The sequence below is a fragment of the Panthera pardus genome, unplaced genomic scaffold (assembly GCF_024362965.1).
Source record: "Panthera pardus isolate Hobbes unplaced genomic scaffold, ASM2436296v1 HiC_scaffold_24, whole genome shotgun sequence".
NCBI lineage: Eukaryota > Metazoa > Chordata > Mammalia > Carnivora > Felidae > Panthera > Panthera pardus.
Genome location: NW_026526810.1, coordinates 124231566 through 124251406, shown reverse-complemented (window position 1 = coordinate 124251406; position 19841 = coordinate 124231566). Strand labels below are relative to the sequence as shown.

Here is a 19841-nt window from a genome sequence, read left to right as displayed (position 1 = left end):
CAACAAGGCAGAGCCTAATAACAGTATTCACACATAGGCCTCCACTTATGTAACTCCCCTCAATTCTCCTTTTTTTTTTTTTCCCTAATATCTCCAAGGCAACACTACTAAAGGAAAAGCTGGGAAACCAGCTTTTACTAGAAGCACTGACAAACTGCCACAGCTCTGCTCCTCTTCTCCCTTTTTCTCCAGGAACTACCTGCCACCGGTGTTGTTCCTCTCACACACAGTATATGGCCATCCTCACTCTCTTGATTTAATCTCTCACTTCATTTAAGAGAACAAAACTAAACTAGCACTGTAGTTTATTTAAGGTCTTTTAATCAATGCCATCATTCCTTCTTTCAGGGAAACTCTTTCCCCATCCCTCCCTCCTAATAGTAAATGTATCTCTTCCCCTCGTAGATTCTCATTTCTCTAACTTTGCATTTCCTGCCTCAAGTTGCACTCATGTCCCAGAATCAAAGCCTCCTTCACTCCCGGACAACAATCTTCACATGAAGTGGGAGGATCACAACGTTTGATCCAAATAACAACAACAACAACAACAACAACAACAATAAGGCAACTATTTCAACAAGAGGTGAGAAGTTACAGATCTTTATACATAATTGTTTTAGAAATTAATAACGCACACGCAGAGAACTTAAGAGCCCATCCATATGAAAGTATAAACGAATCATCAAAGTTCTGCACCAAAGTGAAATTCGGGACTTTTAAGTGTTCCTTTAAGAGACGCGTAAAGGAAAGGGACTGCTGAAGTTTGAGGAGGGGGCGGTTCTGGCACAGCACGCGGGGGTTCCGTGGGGACGCGGGGACGCCGCCCGAGGGGAGGTGCCGGTCACGGCTCTAGGGGATCTCGCGCCAGATGCCTGTGCTGACCACACGATCAACTTCGCCCCGGGCCTTTCACCCCGGGGCCCCCACGGGGCGGCCCCGGGACCCCCCAGGGCCCTCTGCCTCTCGCCGGGATCCACAGGGCCGACGGGGTCCGGCCGGTACCTGGTCATAAGGGGACTTCTCCAGCATCTGCGTGCACAGATCGGCGCAGAGCTGGAACTTCCTGCGCCTAAAATAGCTCCAGGCCAGGAGCAGCGGCTCCATCTCCGAGCCCATGGCGGCAGAGCGCGGCCCGCGAAGGACCGGAGCCGGGCCTGGGAGGGCGGGGTCGAGGAGCCAGAGGCGTCCAGCTCTGCCCGGCAACGCGCGGAGGCAGGGGCCTAGCCTGAGAGGTGCCCGCATCGCGCCTGAGAACAGGAAAAAGAAAACCCACCACGAGTCGAACTCAGCTACGAGGCTTGTCAAACCTTGGCTGCAGAAAGTGTGTACTTTTAAAAGATACATATTTCATTAACCTTGAGAAGAAGGCACCATGGCTAAATTAAGAGGTAGTGACTTAGACACCTCCGACTGGGGTCCTCCACTCTCCCAAAGGAGGACCGGTTGCCTAGCAGCGAAACGCTCTGCTTACTCTGCCAGTCTGAGAAAAATCCCAGGTGTTGACCCTACAACGGGTGTCCTACTCTTCCTTGCACGCTTTCCTGCCCCTATCATTTATCCTTCCAATTCTAGAAACACAAACATGAGACCAGTTTCTTCAATACCATACTGCCCACCAGAACCCAAGGATTCTAAAAGCCCTCAACAAATCTCAGTGTTCGAATAGAAAGGGTATTGGATACTGCTTAGTCCTATCGAGGCATTTTACAGATGAAAAACTGAGATCGGCTCAGAGAAGAGAAATTATTCACCCCAAATCGCATGAAGTTAGGGAGCGGGACTGTAATCTGGGCTACAGATTAGGCTGTTACAGATAGGCTGTTAATACCGCTATTATACAATGCATAAGGATTCCGGATTACACATTGGTGACTTTTTTACAAACAAAATGACATAACACAAAATTTTAAAAAGGAGCTTTTTGAAATGCCATCTCCAACCAATTGCTGTTTGTCAAATGCTTACTTGTGCGGAATGATTTCTTTAGGCACAATTCTGACTTCTCTCTAGAGATTTACACAGATACGAAAAAAGAAGTGTGACTGGGCTAAATCTAGGTAGACTTCGTTAGGAAGGGTATCTTTTTTCCTTGCCTCTTTCCTACCACAGTGGGAGAGGCAAGAGAGGAAAAATAATACTGAAGAAATTTCTGGTCAGGTCTAAATCTCCTTTTACAGATAAGAAACAACAACTCTTAGCAAAAATAAATCACTCACAGTTTTCTCAAACCACTAGGGTACCATAATGCAGACATTATATTTAATCCCAATATTTATATATTTCATAAATATCAAAATGAAACTACCTTTCTAACCTGACTAATGGGTTGGGAGTAGTTTTCTTCTCCTTACTAAGCAGTATTTCTTGTATTTCTTGAATTTTTGCTTTTTAGAAGCGAATAGTAATCAGGGTTTTTTCTTTTTTAAAAAATGTTTATTTATTTATTTTGAGAAGGAGAGAGAGAGAGCATGAGTGAGGAAGGGACAGAGAGAGACAGGGAGAGAGAGAATTCCAAGCAAGCTTTGTACTGTCAGAGCAGAGCCCTATGCAGGGCTCAATCCCACTAACCATGAGATCATGACCAGAGCCAAAATCAAGAGTCAGATGCTCAACCAACTGAGCCACCCAGGTGCCCCTATCCAGGTTTTGATTATTACAGTTATGTTTATTGTAATTAGTCCATTTTTGTTTCCCTCAAAGTGCTTCTAGAAATGTATTCTGTCCTAAGACAATAGCCTGTTGTTTCTGAGAGTCAGGTTGTAGGACTACACATGCTGGCAATTGCAATTGGGCTCAATATTTCAAAAGACTTTTTGTTTTCTGATACAATGTTGCTATGTAAGTGAGTCTCAACTCCAGCTCCATATTAGACAGATTTTTAAATAAAATTTTTATTTTAGAACAGATTTAGATTTATGAAAAAGTTGTAGAGCACAGAGAGTTCCTATATACTCCTCACCCACTTTCTCCTATTGTTAACATTTTATGTTAGTACAGTACATGTGTCACAATGAAGGAACCAATATTGACACGTTGCTATTAACTCCACGGTATATATGGATTTCAATAATTTTCCCCTGATATCCTTTTTCCATTCCAGGATCCCACTTTGGATACCTTATTACACTGAATTAGTAATGTAAGGGTTAAATTGTAGTGTTAGGGCTAACCTGTAGCCTTGAGAAATAACAGCTTTGTTTTAACACTGTAGGTTAAGAGATATCAACCTTATCCTATCAATCAAGGGAACAAAAGTTCAAGGAAAATCAACTGGATTAGTGTTTGATTGGATTGGGGCAAGGGCACGTCAGAACTGTTTCCACCCCCATCTGGAAACTATTTCTTTGTTCTGTTCCCAGGTGACGATAAGACGATGTGGTGGGCTATAAGAACTCTGTACCCCGGCTGTTCGGGCCGCACTCTGGTCAAGAGTGTCAGTCCTGATCGGTCTGCCTTGCCTCTCATTGCAATAAACTTTGTTGTGACTGTCACTGGTGCCCATAGCATTCTGTTTCAGGAGTCATGTGGGTGCAACAGTATGTCTCCTTTCTCTGATCTGTGGCAGTTTCTCAGGCTTTCCTTGTTTATGATGACCTTGACAGTTTTGAAGAGTACTAGTCAAGTATTTTGTAGAATATCTGGAAAACTTTTAAAAATACAGATACTCAAATTCCATCCTTCAAGATTCTGATTTAAATAGCTTGATGTAGAGCTAAAACGTCAGTTTTTTTGTTTTTCTTTTTAAGTTTCCTAGTTAATTCTACTAGGCAGCCAGGGTTGAACAACTATCATGTTGAGTTCCACATGGGCTTGCATATATTGAGATTATTGCCAACTTCCTAGACAAGAACAAGATTTTTATAAGTGGTAAAAATAAAGAGACATAAATATATAAGTATGGAACAAAAAAGAGGCATTAAAAATATTTTAGGACCATAATAATTCATATTAGCTTCTTTCAGAAGGCTGTTAATTTTTTTTTTTTCCTTTTAGAAAAGTCAAATGGAGGGGCGCCTGGGTGGCTTAGTCAGTTAAAGTGTCCGACTACGACTCAGGTCATGATGTCTCAGTTTGCGAGTTTGAGCCCCACATCAGACTCTGTGTAGACAGCTCAGAGCCTAAACCCTGCTTTGGATTCTGTGTCTCCCTCTCTCTGCCCCTCCCTGCTTGTGCGCACGCTCGCTCTCTCTCTCTCTCTCTCTCTCTCTCTCTCAAAAACAAATAAACATTAAAAAATTTAAGAAAAGAAAAGTCAAACGGCTGTGGAAAATTGTAGAATACATAGTAAATTGCAGGATATGAAGCACGTCTAAATGTAGCATAAACTGAGCCTTTAAAAGATTATACGGGGCGCCTGGGTGGCTCAGTCGGTTGAACGTCTGACTTCGGGTCAGGTCATGATCTCACAGTCCGTGAGTTCGAGCCCCGCGTCGGGCTCTGTGCTGACAGCTCAGAGCCTGGAGCCTGTTTCAGATTCTGTGTCTCCCTCTCTCTCTGACCCTCCCCTGTTCATGCTCTCTCTCTGTCTCAAAAATAAATAAATGTTAAAAAAAAAAAAAGATTATAAATTGTGTAAATTTTTAATTGTGTAAATATGTTAATTGATTATGTGAATGTGCAGATAGACTTTATTACATTTTTTTATAATTTCTAATCCATAATGCAGAAACCATTTTTTAATGTTTACTTATTTATTTTTGAGAGAGAAAGAACGCGTGCACAAGTGGGGGAAGGGCAGAGAGAGAGAGGGAGACACAGAATCCGAAGTAGCTCTGGGCTCTGAGCTTTGAGCACAGAGCCCGACTCAGGGCTCAAACCCACAAACCTGTGAGATCATGACCTGAGCTGAAGTCAGACACTTAACTGACTAAAGCCATCCAGGCACTCCAGAAACCACTTTTTTAAATGGCATGCTAGTAACAGGAAGAATATTAAATGTAACAGCTCCTAGCGAAAAGGGTAGATAGGACTTACTAGGGTCATTTTCAAACTGAGGAAAATGAAGCACAGAGAAACAACTTAATCCCTTTGAAAGAAAGGGTCAGTTTCCCAATCAGAGCTAGATCTCAGTTCCTGGATCCTTATCTTTTGCTCTCCAGCAACTACATATCCTTTTAGGTTAATTCTATTTAAAGTCAAATACTATAGATATGTAACTTTAATTGTCAAAAGTTAACTTTTCTTAAATGTTACATTGGTATTATTCAGGCCATTTAACGTTAACCCAAAAGAAAAGCAGTTAAACTGGGATCTTCTCTTAGTCAACAAGTATTTGTGTAGGCCCTGTGCTTGGTGATAAGAACAGCAGAGAGGAACAAGAGAGGTCTCCCGCCACAAAGACACTTAGAATAAAGAGTAGTTAGGGGAAAGAGCACTGAATTTGAGGTCAGACTTACTGGCTGTGTTTTCTCAGGCAAATTAGGAATCAATATAGGATGGTAGTTAAGAAGTCGGCTCTGGTGCTACATTTCCTATATTTGAACCCCTGACTCTCCCATGCACTAAATGTGGGGATCGTGGGCAAGTGGCTTAATAGTCCCATGCCTCAGATATGTGCTTCATCCATAATGTAAATGTTCTTTAAGAATTTTTTATTCTGCATTAAAGGACTAGAAAAACACACATGATGGATGAAACTCATAAGAAATGTTAACTATAGATAGTAAGTATGTCATAGACCTATAGGACATGCTAAACATAGAATAGACATTTATGTGTTAAACACATTAAGAGAATGAAAAAATGAGTGTTACTTGTAGACAGAAAGAGATGGAAAGCAAAATAAGCCTTAAATACTCATAAAGCATGGATCAGCTTTATCTACCTCAAATTGGCCACCCATTGGTATCATCCGTTCTAGCCCACTTGCCCTCTGCTTAAAATACATACCGTTGCTCATAAGGTTATCACAGAGCTATAACTGTAGCTGTGTATATTTGCCTCTTCTTCTCTCCAATAGAGCAAACATCTGGCACCACAGATCTTCCATCTCTAAACTTTCTTGCCTGCCCTTGACTCTGCTCCTTGTAACAACACCATCTGTGATAAAGAAAGGTGATGTAAAGAGAGTCAGGACACAGGAACTTTGAGCAAACCACAGGCCATGCGGTCCTTTCACCTATTTGCACTAAATATCTTAACCTATTCAATCCCATTCCCTTTGCTTCTCACTGTAGATTTTAAGTTGATTTAACAAACTAGCCATTTTGGTCTATGAGCCTTTCAATTTCAGGGCTTCCAGGATAAGCCCACTAGTTAGTGTACTTAGAAGCCACCATAGCATTTCCCCACTACATATCAAATGGGAATGAGGATGATGACTACGAGAACAATGATGATGACGGAATGACTATTTTATGGGATGGTTGTAGAGATCAAGCCAATTTCATTTAGGCAAGGCATAATTACATTGTCTATTCAAAAAACACAGAAACACATTGGGATGGAAACCAACAATGTATGCAACCAGGGATTGCCTCAATTTTCAGTCAGACACATTTATTACATCCTAGAGAAAGAGTATTTTGAGACAATACCAAAGAAACTGGAAGTCGTTCTTTTTTACCCATTCTTGAGAAAGTGCTTAATAAATACCTATTGATATTTTAGCAAAAAATTCTTTTGAATACACAGTATGAGATGCCAGGAATACAGAGTGAATAATGGAGGTGAACAAACAAGTACAATAGAAGGAGGTGGGAGCCATGATAAACCCAGGAAGGGACAAGGGTACGAGTGAAGGCACGGGGCTGGGTGATTTTACATCTTCTCCATGGTTGGTAAAGAGCTTTGTGGTCAGCAGCTCAGGGAAAGCTTCACAACATGAAATCATGTGATCAGGAAAGAAGATGTGGAAGGAAAGAAGCAAAGGTGGGCTCAAGCCAGATCATCAAGAGTATGGAACATCACAGAGTGGAATTTGCACATCCAATGAAAAACCACCAGGGAAATTTTACCAGAGAATAAGAACAACTTGGCTGATTTAGAGTGAAGGTAGGAAGATCACTTAGGATACTCCTGTCATAGTTAAGGTACGACATGCTGGAAGTAATGGACGCAAGAGGCAAACAAATGTCGAAGAAATAAAATCAGTAGAACTTGGACACTGATTGGATATGTGGAGGGCATTTGGCTAAGGAAAGAGAGAAAACTAGTCTAGTTCTCAGGTTTCCAAGTGGTGAGTGTACGGATAGGGGGGCCAGTCACCAAGATCAGAATGAAGGAGAAGGAATGGAGTGAGAAAAAATGAGAGTAGTTCAGTCTGGGGCATAATGATTTTATTGCCTCTGGGACAGCAGGATGGAGATGTTCTGTTGGTTACTGGAAACAGATGCACAGAAGAGGCCATGAAAACAGTTCAGTGATAGAGATAAAATTTGAGACTCACATAATTATATATCTGTTCATCAAAGGCAATGGAGAGAATGAGATTACCCCCATGGAGAGTTTGTGGAATGAGAAAAGAAAAGAACCAAAGACAGAACCATGCAGATTACTAACATTAAGAGACAGGTAATGAAAAGAGGAGAGATAAAACATACCAAGAAGGAATGCTCAGACATGTAAGAAACCAGATCTAAGAAGACCAGATGAGTGTGGGATCGTGAAGCCAAACTATAGAGAAAATTTCAAAAAAGAAGAAGCAGTTCAACCATGTTAAATTCTGAAAAGATACGATGAAAACTAAAATAAAAAATAAAAATAAATAAAAATAAAAATACCAGGTTTGGCCATAAGTCACCCATCTACAATATTTGTCTCCATTTGACTACAGTGGAGTCAAGAGAGAACAGGCAAAGAAATCTGCGTGTAATTAGTTGAGGTGAGAATCAGACCTAAGAAATAGACACACGAATAGAAGTTATTCTTTCAAGGAACAGTCACTCAAGCAAATGATTTAAAAATATTTGCAAAGCCACAGGCATGTGTTTGAATTAACAGAAGTTTTATACTTTGTGGTGGTTCACCATATAATAGATGCTGTGTTCAATTTTTTAAAGCTATAGGGCTCTGGGGTGCCTGGGTGGCTCAGTCGGTTAAGTGTCCAACTTCAGCTCAGGTCATGATCTCATGGTTTGTGAGTTAGAGCCACACATCAGGCTTTCTGCTTTCAGCCAGAGCCCGCTTCAGATCCTCTGTCCCCCTTCTCCCTCTCTGCCCCTCCCCTGCTCTCTCACTCTCTCTCTCAAAAATAAACTTAAAAAAAAAAAAAAAAAGCTATAGGGTTCTACTACTGACAATTGCATAAACCACTGATTCTGGGGTAGAAACTTTTCTCTAAAATGGATGTGATCTGAGGTAACATGTTTTTAGTCTTTTTGCTCAGGAAGAAGTGGTACTTTTATACTCCAGGACTCTACTGAAAAAGTGAACTCATTATTAGTACTAGTATGGGACTTATTCTACTATTTAAGCTTTTTTTTTTTTAAAGCCATTGAATGAATAATTCCCAGCAATATACAAGCAAATGCCATTCAATATTAAAGTAGGAGTCACTAACAGATTTATCTATTTACCAGTATAACAATGGCTACCATTTATTGAGCTCTTATTCTGGGTGGATTGGGCACAATATTAGGTTCTACACATGCTCTTAAGTCTCCTCACTAACTCTGCAAGCTTGGTACTATTATTGTCCCCATTCTACAGAAGAAGAACTAAGACTTGAAGTTAGTTGTTTGCTCAGTTATCCAGTGAGTCTGTGCACGAGGATTTAAATTTATGTGGAGTCAAGATCCTACACCCTTTACCAGATGAGCAACTTGTATTTTTTCAAAAGTACAAGATGCTCTAGTCACACTGAATTTCTCCCTATTCCCTCTATACTTGATGTACTTGAAGCATTCTGTGCCTTTGCACATAGCTGCAGTGTCTTATCTCCATCCCCCATGCCTTTTGTCTGGTTGGCATAGATCCAAGCCAACTTTCAACCCTATTTTGAACTCTACTGATTCTCCAAAGACCTATCTGCAAGATGCTCTCAGTACCCCTCTTATAAAACTTCTTATGCTACACTATAATATCTTTCTCCTTGTAGACTTTAATGTTATTCATCCCTTTCCCAGAAGCCTAGCATACGGTGCACACATGGCATAGACATTTCATAGATTCTTGGTGAATGAATGGCCAAATGAAGTTCAATAACTACTATACCAAATTCAAAATTGATGGTTACATTTTGAAATAAATAACTTAATCTTTGAATATGCATTGTGGCATCTATCTAAAGGCTTAGGGAACCAATTTAACCATGCCAAAACTTAGTGTCAAATAACTTGTTTTCATTAAAATACCAAAGCCTTTGGAGATCAGTCTATATTAATAGAGTCTACCTAAAGCAATTTGAAATTTCTTTTCAAAAAGAATTAAAAAGGGATAATCCTTAAAGGGAATAAAAGTCTGATTTTATAAAGACTGATTCTTGGTTTTTATTTTCTAAAATGATCCATTTAAAGATCTTATACATTTTTAAAGATAGCTTAAATATTATACAAGTTATCAGAAAGTTCACTTGCTTTAAGCTAGTGGATATTTTTTCTAATACTTTTCTATAATTCCAATATTACTAGGTAAATGTTTCTTAAGATCTCAAATAAGCCTTTTTTTTTTTTTTAGATAATTTCTTGGACACTTCACGTATCTTCTTGATACAATCAATCCTCTTGATAATTAGTTATTCACCAAGCATTTATTGAATGCCTACCGGTGCCAGGCACTTTCTAAGCTATGGGTACAGTGATTATTAGAGCAAAGACTCTCTCCTCTCATGGATGGGGAGAAGAGATTACGACTATTGGTAAACTAGTAATATACCTACCTTAAACCACAACCAACGTCATACTCAACAATATACCCTTAGAAGCATTCCCAGTAAAATCTGGAATAAGCGATGCTAGCACTACTGCTATTTAATACTGTTCAGAAAATTATAGCAATGCAATAAACAGAGTAAGAAGTTTGGCTATCAGAAAGGAAGAGCCAAGATATTATTGTTTGTCAGTTGTAGATAATTGTCTTTCTAGGAAACTTTGTTATTTAGAAAGTTCTTTTTTTTTTTAATGTTTATTTCATATTCCATAACTTCTTGGACCCTCTGATTCAATGATTTGAAATGCTACCTTCATTATATGCTAAATTCGAGTATAGAATAAATATTGTTTCTGGGTTGTGTGTTCAGGGTCATTGACATGAAGGTCAATATTTTTGAAAGTATAACACTGTTTTAATTTCTGTAGCTCTATTTACAAATCTTTACATTTTTTTCAAGTCCTCGAATTTATGTGAGGCTTTATTCATAGATAAACTATTTTCAGTTATGAAGTTAGTCACAATCCAATATTACTGGCATTTTAAGTACGTGAATAATGATTTTTCCTAATCTACTGGGAAATAGTCTCTTAATACTCTGCTCCTACTATAGTAAACTCCAAATCAAAAAAGCTCTATAAAACTAGTGACTTCCTTGAAAATAAAGAAAATGCTTCTCAATTTCTGCACATGAGCTACACTACATTAACCCCAAATTACTGACCATCTACCAAAATCTATTTTCTTCTTGTGGCTCTTGAATGAAGCTATTACCTGTTATTTTGGCAAAGGTCTTAAGAAAGTGAAAATACAATTATTAAATATTCCCCTTTATTCTAAATTTGCTTGTTTCAGTCTGAATTTCACACGCAATTACACATCTGCTCAGGTGAGCCATCTAGGTGTTCTTAGAAATATTTATCAAGTCCCTTTGATTCATATCACATACGACAGCCTAAACGATTTTAAACCAAGCACATAAAGAGAGGCTGATTACATTCAATTGCTTTTTCCATCAAGCTTCTTGTACTCTGAAAATCAGATTCTAAAGTCTGAGAATGAATTAATTTTCAACAATTGAAGTAGGCTTAGAACTCTGTTGGTATAAATTCTATTTATGTGACAGACAACCACTTCTGCCTCCATCTTGTCCTCATGCAGTTGAACATGATATGAAAGAGCACCTTCTTTCCAGTCATTGGTAAGGGGTCATACAGATTCTTTAAAAATCACTTAAAAAGGAAAATAAACCCAGGAGCTCCTGGATGGCTCAGTTGATTAAGCTTCCAACTGAAGCTCAGGTCGTGATCTTGTGGTTCGTGAGTTGGAGCCCCACATCGGGCTCACTGCTGTCAGCATAGAGCCTGCTTCCGTTCCACTGTCCCCCACTCTCTCTCTGCCCCTTCCCTGCTTGTTCTCTCTCTCTCTCTCTCTCTCTCTCTCTCTGAAAACAAATAAACTTTAAAAAAAAAAGGAAAAAGAGACCTAGATTCTTTTCACTAAAAAAAAAATGACAAAGATCAAAGCAAAATCTACCTATCCTATGACATTTATACATAGAGAATCCTAGTATAAATATTTAAAATATAAAATATAAACACAGTAAATTGGTGCAGCCACTATGGAAAACAGTATGGAGTTTCCTCAAAAAATTAAAAATAGAAATACCATGTAATCCAGTAATTCCACTACTGGATATTTACCTAAAGAAAATAAAAACACTGATATGAAAAGATATGTACACCCCTATGTTTACTGCAGCATTATTTATATTAGCCAAAATATGGAATCACCCTAAGTGTCCATCTATAGATGAGTGGATAAAGAAAATGTGGTGAATATATATATAGATGTATATAATGGAATATCACTCAGCCGTAAAAAAAGAATATCTTGCCATTTACAATAGGATAGACTTAGAAGGTATTATACCAAATGAAACAACTCAGAGAAAGACAAATACCTTATGATTTCACTTATATGTGGAATCTAAAAAAACAAAACGAGCAAATAAATAAACAAAAGCTCTAAACAAATAGACTCTAAATACGGAGAACAAACTGATGGTTGCCAGAGGGGAGGGAGTAGGGGAATGTGTAAAATTGGTGAAGGGGAGTGGGAGATATAGGCTTCTAGTTAATGAATGAATAAGTCAGAGGGATGAAAAGTACAGCATAGGAAATAAAGTCAACGATATTGTAATAGTGTTGTATGGGGACAGATGGTAACTAATCTTGTAAGCATAGCATAACATAAAGAGATGTCAAATCTCTATGTTATACAGTTGAAACCAGTGCGACATTGTCAACTATACTTCAATAAACTTCACATCTTAAAAATACAAAATAGAAGAACAGATTAAAAAAAAATTTTTTTTTAACGTTTATTTATTTTTGAGAGCCAGAGGGACAGAGTGCAAGCTGGGGAGGGGCAGAGAGAGAGGGGGACACAGAATCCAAAGCAGGCTCCAGGCTTTGAGCTGTCAGCATGTTGCCCGATGTGGGACTTGAACCCACAAACTGTGAGATCATGACCCAAGCCGAAGTCAGACACTTAACCGACTGAGCCACCCAGGCACCCCAAAAGAACAGATTTTTTTAAAATGCAGTATACACTGTATTATTACATCTCTGCTTTCTACTCTGACCAGCCACAAGGACATTTTATACATATATGAAAGGAGGGCAAAGAGTGAGAAAGTGTCTTTGATGTGGCTAGAACGCTGCTCATTTTTAAAAAATTAAGTTCTGGAATGTTCTAACACCACCATCCAAACTCCCCAGCAAGACCTAAAAGTCCTACAGCTCCTAGCTATTTCTCTGACCATATCTCATCCCCTTATCGACTTGCTTACTCCACTCACGTGACACTGGCCCCCTTGCTGGTCTTTGACTGGGCTTAGCGGGGCAATGTTGCACTTAGTCTTTGTAGACAGCCACATTCTTCCCCCAGATAACCTCTCAGTCACTTAATGAAGGGGTCCTTCACTCTGTCAATTCATGAAGGTCCCCACTGACGTGTCACTTCATTAAAGAGGTCCTCCCTACAAACCAGCCCCATCTCATTTCCCTGCCACTTTTTTCTCCATAGTACCTGACACCCCTTGGCATATTTCATAAGTATGTACATATACATTATCATCTATGTCTCTGCCCTCTCTTCTGCAGAATGCAAGCACCAAGAGTTGATACTTTGCTCTATCCTCAGTGCCTAAGGTAATGTTTGGCATATAATATGTCCTCAAAAAATATTTGCTGAATAAATTGCTTTCTTTCCAATAATGTTAGGCTAAATAATACAAGTTGTGGGTCACTATTTAGGTTTAAAGATCCAATTATTAATTAGCATGTTGATAAACATTAGCACTTGACAGTATGAATTATTCAATTGAACATAATGTCTATGCCTTCTCATAAAACCACATAGAAAATTGTCAAATCAAGAACCTCTGCAACTCTATCTCATTCTATTCATAATCTCTGGCCTTAGCCCTCTCTTTGCTGTTAGGGTCAATAGCAGAGTAGTCCCCTCACGGTATTCATTACTAGACAAATTTAGCAGAGAAATGAAGAGTCATCTACCCAGCAGACTGCCTACCCTCACTTACATCCTGACTGCCCATCCCTGAACCCCCACTGGCCCTTTTTTTAAAAACAATTTTTTTAATGGTTATTTATTTTTGAGAGTGTGAACAGGGGAGTGGGAGAGAGAGAGGGAGACACAGAATCTGGAGCAGGCTCCAGCCCCTGAGCTGTCAGCCCAGAGCCTTGATGCAGGGCTGGAACTCACCAACTGCGAGATCATGACCTGAGCCGAAGTCAGATACTTAATCAACAGAGCCACCCAGGAGCCCCTATAGGAAGTTTGAACCCCTACTGACATTTGAGAAGAGGAGGATGGCTAGCGGTGCATGGAGGAACATATTTTGTCTTCTTGTGAAAGTATCATATTTATGCTTACTGGCATTCCCCTTCCTTCCCTCAATATCCTAAAAAATTATCCACTTCACTCCGGAAGTTCTAAAGTTCTAAGCATTTGTAGGGTGGTGAATTACATTACACGACTCCTTTTCCTTCGGGATATTATGGCAGATTATATTATTATCCCCACTTATTCACTCCTCCCTTGCAAGAAGACTTAACATCCTCACCCATTGTTGCCATGTGATTCAACACTGAGTTGGCCCCCATTGACATTGGACCTGGCCATGTGACTTGCTGTGACCGATGGGTCATGGGCAGAAAAAGTATACTACATGCTCTAAAACTTTAAGAGCCTTTCCGTGGTTGGCTTTGCTCTTTTCCCTCTGCTCCTTCAGCCTGAGACCTAGAATGAGAAGAGATGTAAAGCAAAGTATAGCCAGGCCACGTCACTGTAGCTGACCCACAACTACCCTGACCCACAATGTGAACAGGAAAGAAATGTTGGTTATTGTAAACTACTGAGATGCTTGGATCATTTGTTATTGCAGCAAAGCTAATATCTTCATACTCTTCTTTTTTCTCCCATGATTAGAATTCAAATATCCATTTCTACAAAATTAACACGATGTGAAGAAGTCCCACATGAAGAACACTACTAATTTTACTGAAGGGCATATGAAAAGAAAAATAAACAAATAAAAAAATACCATGTTCCTAGATAGGTAGATTACACAGTGAAAAGTTTCAGTTCTCTTCAAATTAACCTATAAATTCAGGGTGTTTTCAGCAACTAGAATAGTTGAATCTGACATTCATCAGGAAGAACAGTCCCCCCCCCCAAAATTTTTGAGAAATGATACTAATGACCGTCTTGCCCTACAAGATATTAAAAAATGTACACGGATGCTATAGTAATCAAAATAAGATGGTACTAGAACAGGTTCACAAGTAGATGGATGGAATAGAATAGAAAAGCCAGAAATGGCTACATATATGTGATGATTTAACAGATGATAAACATGGTAGTTCCTCCCAACACTACCCAACCTGTTCTTTCTGAAATCATTCCGATCTCAGAAAATGGTACATCCATCTTTCCAGTTGCCTAGACCAAAAGCCTTACATATATGCTTATCTTCTCTTTCTTAAACACACACATCCAAATTCATTAGCCAAGCCTGTTAGTTCTACCTCAAAAATAGATCTAGAATCTACCTCTACTAAACCGCTTTGCCCCAACTATTCTTATCTCTTGTATCAATTACTGCTTTAGGCTCTTGGGACCTTTGACACTACTCAACACAGCAGCCAAAGTGACTCTTTCAAAATACCCTAAATCAGATCATGTCACTTCTTTCCTTAAAACCCCTCCAGTGTTGGCCATCTCACCTGGATTTGAAAGCCAAAGTTCTTAATGCTAACTCATAAGTCCCTAAACGATCTGCCCCCTCTTCCACCCCATTAGATAAGATCCGATCTTATCGAATGCCGCCTTACATTAGCTTATTATACTGGAGTCACTTGAGCTTCTATGCTAATCCTTAAGTGGATCAAACATGGTGCCATAACAGGTTATTTGCACTTACTCTTTTCTCTACCAAGAATGCTCTTTTCCTAGATATCCACGTGAATTGCTTCATCCCCTCCTTCATGTTCTACATCTAATGCTATCTTATTAGAGTGATCATCCCTGACCACCAAAATTAGTCACATAACTTTCCCAGTGCAAAATGAAAATGCAAGGTTTTTCATTTTCGGAATTTCAAGACAACAGAGCATTATAATATTGAACATTTGGAAAGATTCAAAGCTAACATGTATTTTTCTATCACTTATCAACTTGTACATCAAGCCACTAATTTTATTAGGAAGGAAGACAACTAATTTTTATTTACATAAAATATAAAACAACATAAATCTAGTTTTGTTTCTGTTACATACAGTAAGACACTCTCTATGATCATGTGTCAATCTCTTATAATTTGTCTACACAGTATTTCACAGGATATGAAGGAATGATCATAAGAAAAATTAATGGTGCTCAAAAATTGTATCAGATGATGTCAATGATTTAACAGTACACTTACTAAGTTTTTCTTAAAGGTATATTATGTTCAAAGGCTATAAACCCCTCAATTTATGATTATTGAGTTGAGAACCATCCTGTTTTCTTCCAAGTACAGAATGTTTTATTTCTGTCACTTTTTCTGAAATCAGTACTTAACCCATCTCATTTTTTATTTGTTTGTTATTATTTTTCCAGAAGGCCCATCTCATGATAACGTATAACTAACTTGGACTCGCATTGTATGGCACAGGTTTTCATGTAGATGTATTACCAGTGTGTGTGTGACATTGTTTGAAACAACCTTTACTCTTCACGTCTGAGAACAACCACCACAACAACATAATAATAAGCATTTTCTAAAACCTTTTTGAGATGCTGGCCTTCTTTTTGGTCTTCCAGTTCAAGTTCACTTATTGTCTAACAAACAAATCAATCAATACCATTGAATTATTTCAATTAAATCCCTTTTTTTTATTTAATTCCTGTTTTGAGAAGGATTATTAATTAGCCAAATGATTCCTTTTCTGGGGAATGTTCCACAACTCTTTGGTGAAATGAGCATATTACATATATGCCTTCTTAATTGACTACTTAACTACTTAACTTACTTAACTACTTAACTACTTCTGCAGCAAAGTTAGAATGTTAACACTGCTTTTCTTACATATAAAGTTTATCATCTAATTTCAAAATGTTAACAGCTTTCCCCATTCTGTCTAGTCTAGTCATCCACTCCAGTCTCTGCTTATGTCTCTACTTTTCAGCTAAAGTTCTAAGTTATTGTTCAAATTTGTTTTGAAGTTTTAATTTTAAATTTTTTCCCCAGTCCTGATCAAAAGAAAGGAAGAAATAACTCAGATAACTCACTGAATAATGACTTAAATGGGCCTATTTCTCTTGTGGTCTTCCAAGAGTCCTGTCACTATATCAACCCCATTAGAATGTGCATCAACAGAAATTATAAGATATTCATAAAGTTCGCTCTCCATAATTAGATTTTTACTCACAGGACTGGGTATTATCTGATATTTAAAAATTAATAGGAAAGGATAAAAAAAATCAACAACAAAGTTAATCTTCAGGAAAGGATGTGTTTTAAGATGTGCCAATGTTCAGTAGAGCTGTTTCAAGCCTGTGGAGGAACTCTGTCTCTTCCTCCCCATGAATACTAATAAAAGAATATGAACAAGTTGGAGAAGATAAAGTATATTTAGTCACTAAGCCAGAAGATCAACCAAGTAGGAAAGGCACAATTTTGAGGATGAGTTAACATGTCCCATTTGTTAACAGTATTTTTGAAGACCCTCGTGTACTCATGCTCTCATACATTTTGTAGAAATTGCTTGGAAAACATTCTTCAGGCATCCGGGAGCTTTTTTATATGGAGACCTTTACGAATTCCACTCAAGTGCCCCAATTGCAGAAGTATTATTGAAATTCCTCTAACTGGTATTGAATCTTTACCTGTTAATTTTGCATTAAGGGCTATTATGGAAAAGTACCAGCAAGAAGTCCGTCCAGATATCGTTACCTGTCCCGAACTTTACAGACAATATTAAGTGTTTACTGTCTCCTAGATAAAAAATTAGTTTGTGGTCATTGCCTTACCGTAGGTTAACGTCATGGTCATCCCATAGATGATCTTCAAGGTGCCTATCTGAAAGAAAAGGATACACCCCCAAAACTGCTTGAACAGTTAGTTAACTGACACACACTGGACAGATCTTACTCATCTTATCCAAAAACTGGAAGAACAGAAATCTCATTCAGAGAAGATGGTCCAAAGTGATAAGGTAGTTGTTCTCCAGTATTTTAAGGAGTTAGTGATACATTAGAACAGAAAAAATTTTTTTCTTAGCTGCTCTTGGTAAAGTTAGCAATCTGATTAATCAAGAATACACTCCACAAATTGAAAGAATGAAAGAAATATGAGAGCAGCAGCTTGAATTGATGACACTGACAACATCTTTACAGGAAGAGTCTCCACTGAAATTTCTTGGAAAAGTTGATGATATCCGCCAACACGTACAGATTTTGAAACAAAGACCGCTTCCTGATGTTCACCCTGTTGAAATTTATCCTCGAGTGAGCCAAATATTGAAAGAAGATTGGAGCAGAACAGAAATTGTACAAATTAAGAAACTTCTCAATCCTGAAATGAAAATTTCTTCAAAGAGGATGCCATGTTCCTGGCCTGATAAGGATGAAAAATAAGTCAAAGTTTTTAAGATTTTAAACATCGTTGTAGTTACATTAATTTCAGTGATACTGATGTTGATCCTCTTTTTTAACCAACACATAATAACCTGAAGTCTATCTTTTTACCAAAGTTTATCTAACAATTTGCATGATTTAAAGAATATGCTATGTCACACTTTATATTTGCTGAAGGAATTCATGTGGAAAATAGTTTCTCGTTGAAAATTCAAACCTGAATTGTTTAAATAGGCTTATTCTGTACAGCAGAGACTAACAACCATTGCTAAAGGGAGAAATAAGGTAGCATGGATAAACAGCAAACTAAACTATCCGAGTTGCAACAAATACAAATACCCAGAAATGTTAAACCATCCATACTTCTCTTAGATGAAAATGTGTCAGAGCTAGAAATGATACAGAATGTGTCTAAACTAGAATAATTATCTAGTAACTACTTAATTTAATACATTATCCCATTTTATTTGATTGAGGCTGACTTTATCCCTGTGACCTTGAAACACTTCTGTACCGATACTGTCTTTCAGCATGATTATTTCTTTTAGCATTATATGCCACAGTGGTTGGTTACTGTTGCAGTTCTTTATGTATACATAGCTTTTAGGTTAAAAGATGGCAAAATTGTTAAAATACATATATACCTTTATTTTGATGTGGCCCGAAGCCTCTAAATGGGCAAAACAAGGAGGGTGAGTAGAGGTTTTAATTCAAACAGCAGTCTAAAAGTAGTAAGGGATTGCATACATTAAGGATATTTCTGATCAAACATACATGATACATTAATGTATTTTAGATAAACATTGCATTAAATCTATCAACATTCATTCCTAACAAGTTATTGATTTTGGAAATGTGTTAGGGAACAATGACCTTTTCATATAATGATCTTACTTTATGGTTTGTGTAAATTTGACTTTTGGTTAGTGCTTTAGTCTTGCCGGTCAAATCCATTTTTGGATAAAAACCCTGAAAACACATTACTAGAATAATTGTTGATATATTCCATCCTCATTTGATTTAGGTGGCACCATGTTAACTATATTTGTCTTAAAGATGGTCTTAAGTTCTCTGCCATTTGCTTATGTGAATATCAAAGTACCAATAATTTAATCTTTTCTTCAATTTTGCTTAAATGGGAGTCTGTGTAGCTATTAAGTCAAATCCCTTTGATTAGTTCCCTTATTGTTAACAGGGACTGGAATTGTGCTTGTGGTAGGACTTTTGGCTCTTCTGTCCATGGAACCATAAGTATAAGGTTATTTGCTTTCCAGAAATTCCAAATTGGCTGTTGCTCTTGGATCCATTCCCTAGGAGCCCTACCTAGCTCAAAGACTTTCAGGCCCTATTAGGGAATGCTCCTGGTCCTAGATTACATATAAAATATAATGAATTAATACGGCTATAGTTCTAAAATACTCCTAATTTTTAATTAAAAAATTTTTTTTAGTGTTTATTTTTTTGAGAGAGACAGAGCATGAGCAGGCTCCAGGCTCTGAGCTGTCAGCATAGAGCTTGACATGGGGCTTGAACTCTCTAGCTATGAGATCATGACCTGAGCTGAAGTCAGATGCTCAACTGACTGAACCACCCAGGTGCCCCTACTGAGAATAAATCTTAACACAAAGATGGCTGGCTGTATTAAATCAAATTTATGATCAGAATCAGAATTATCTAGCACAATTAACAGTCGTGTGGGCAAAAAATATTTGGAGGGTATTAATGGAGGTGGAGGGGAGAGACATATTGAGGTATTGAAATAAACACAGCATAATAACTTTAGGCTGAAGTTGCATTAAATTTTAGTCACAACGTAAAAATGCCATGTA

General features: G+C 38.1%; 1 protein-coding gene and 1 pseudogene across 5 annotated transcripts in view; one reads left to right on the top strand and one right to left on the bottom strand.

Annotated features, from left to right (window-relative positions):
* Positions 1-1175, bottom strand: part of TTC8 (tetratricopeptide repeat domain 8) — a 59914-nt gene extending 58739 nt beyond the window's left edge. For 3 of the 5 annotated variants that reach the window (XM_019461983.2, XM_019461985.2, XM_019461986.2), the window contains exon 1: positions 1003-1174. In XM_019461983.2, the coding sequence (XP_019317528.2) occupies positions 1003-1116 (114 nt within the window). In that variant the 5' untranslated portion in view covers positions 1117-1174. Of the gene's footprint in view, positions 1-1002 lie in introns of all 5 variants that reach the window. The other 2 variants (XM_019461988.2, XM_019461984.2) reach the window with 2 other exon arrangements.
* On the top strand, positions 1115-18219 carry LOC109274386 (tripartite motif-containing protein 59-like; annotated as a pseudogene).
* Positions 18220-19841: the final 1622 nt, after the last annotated feature.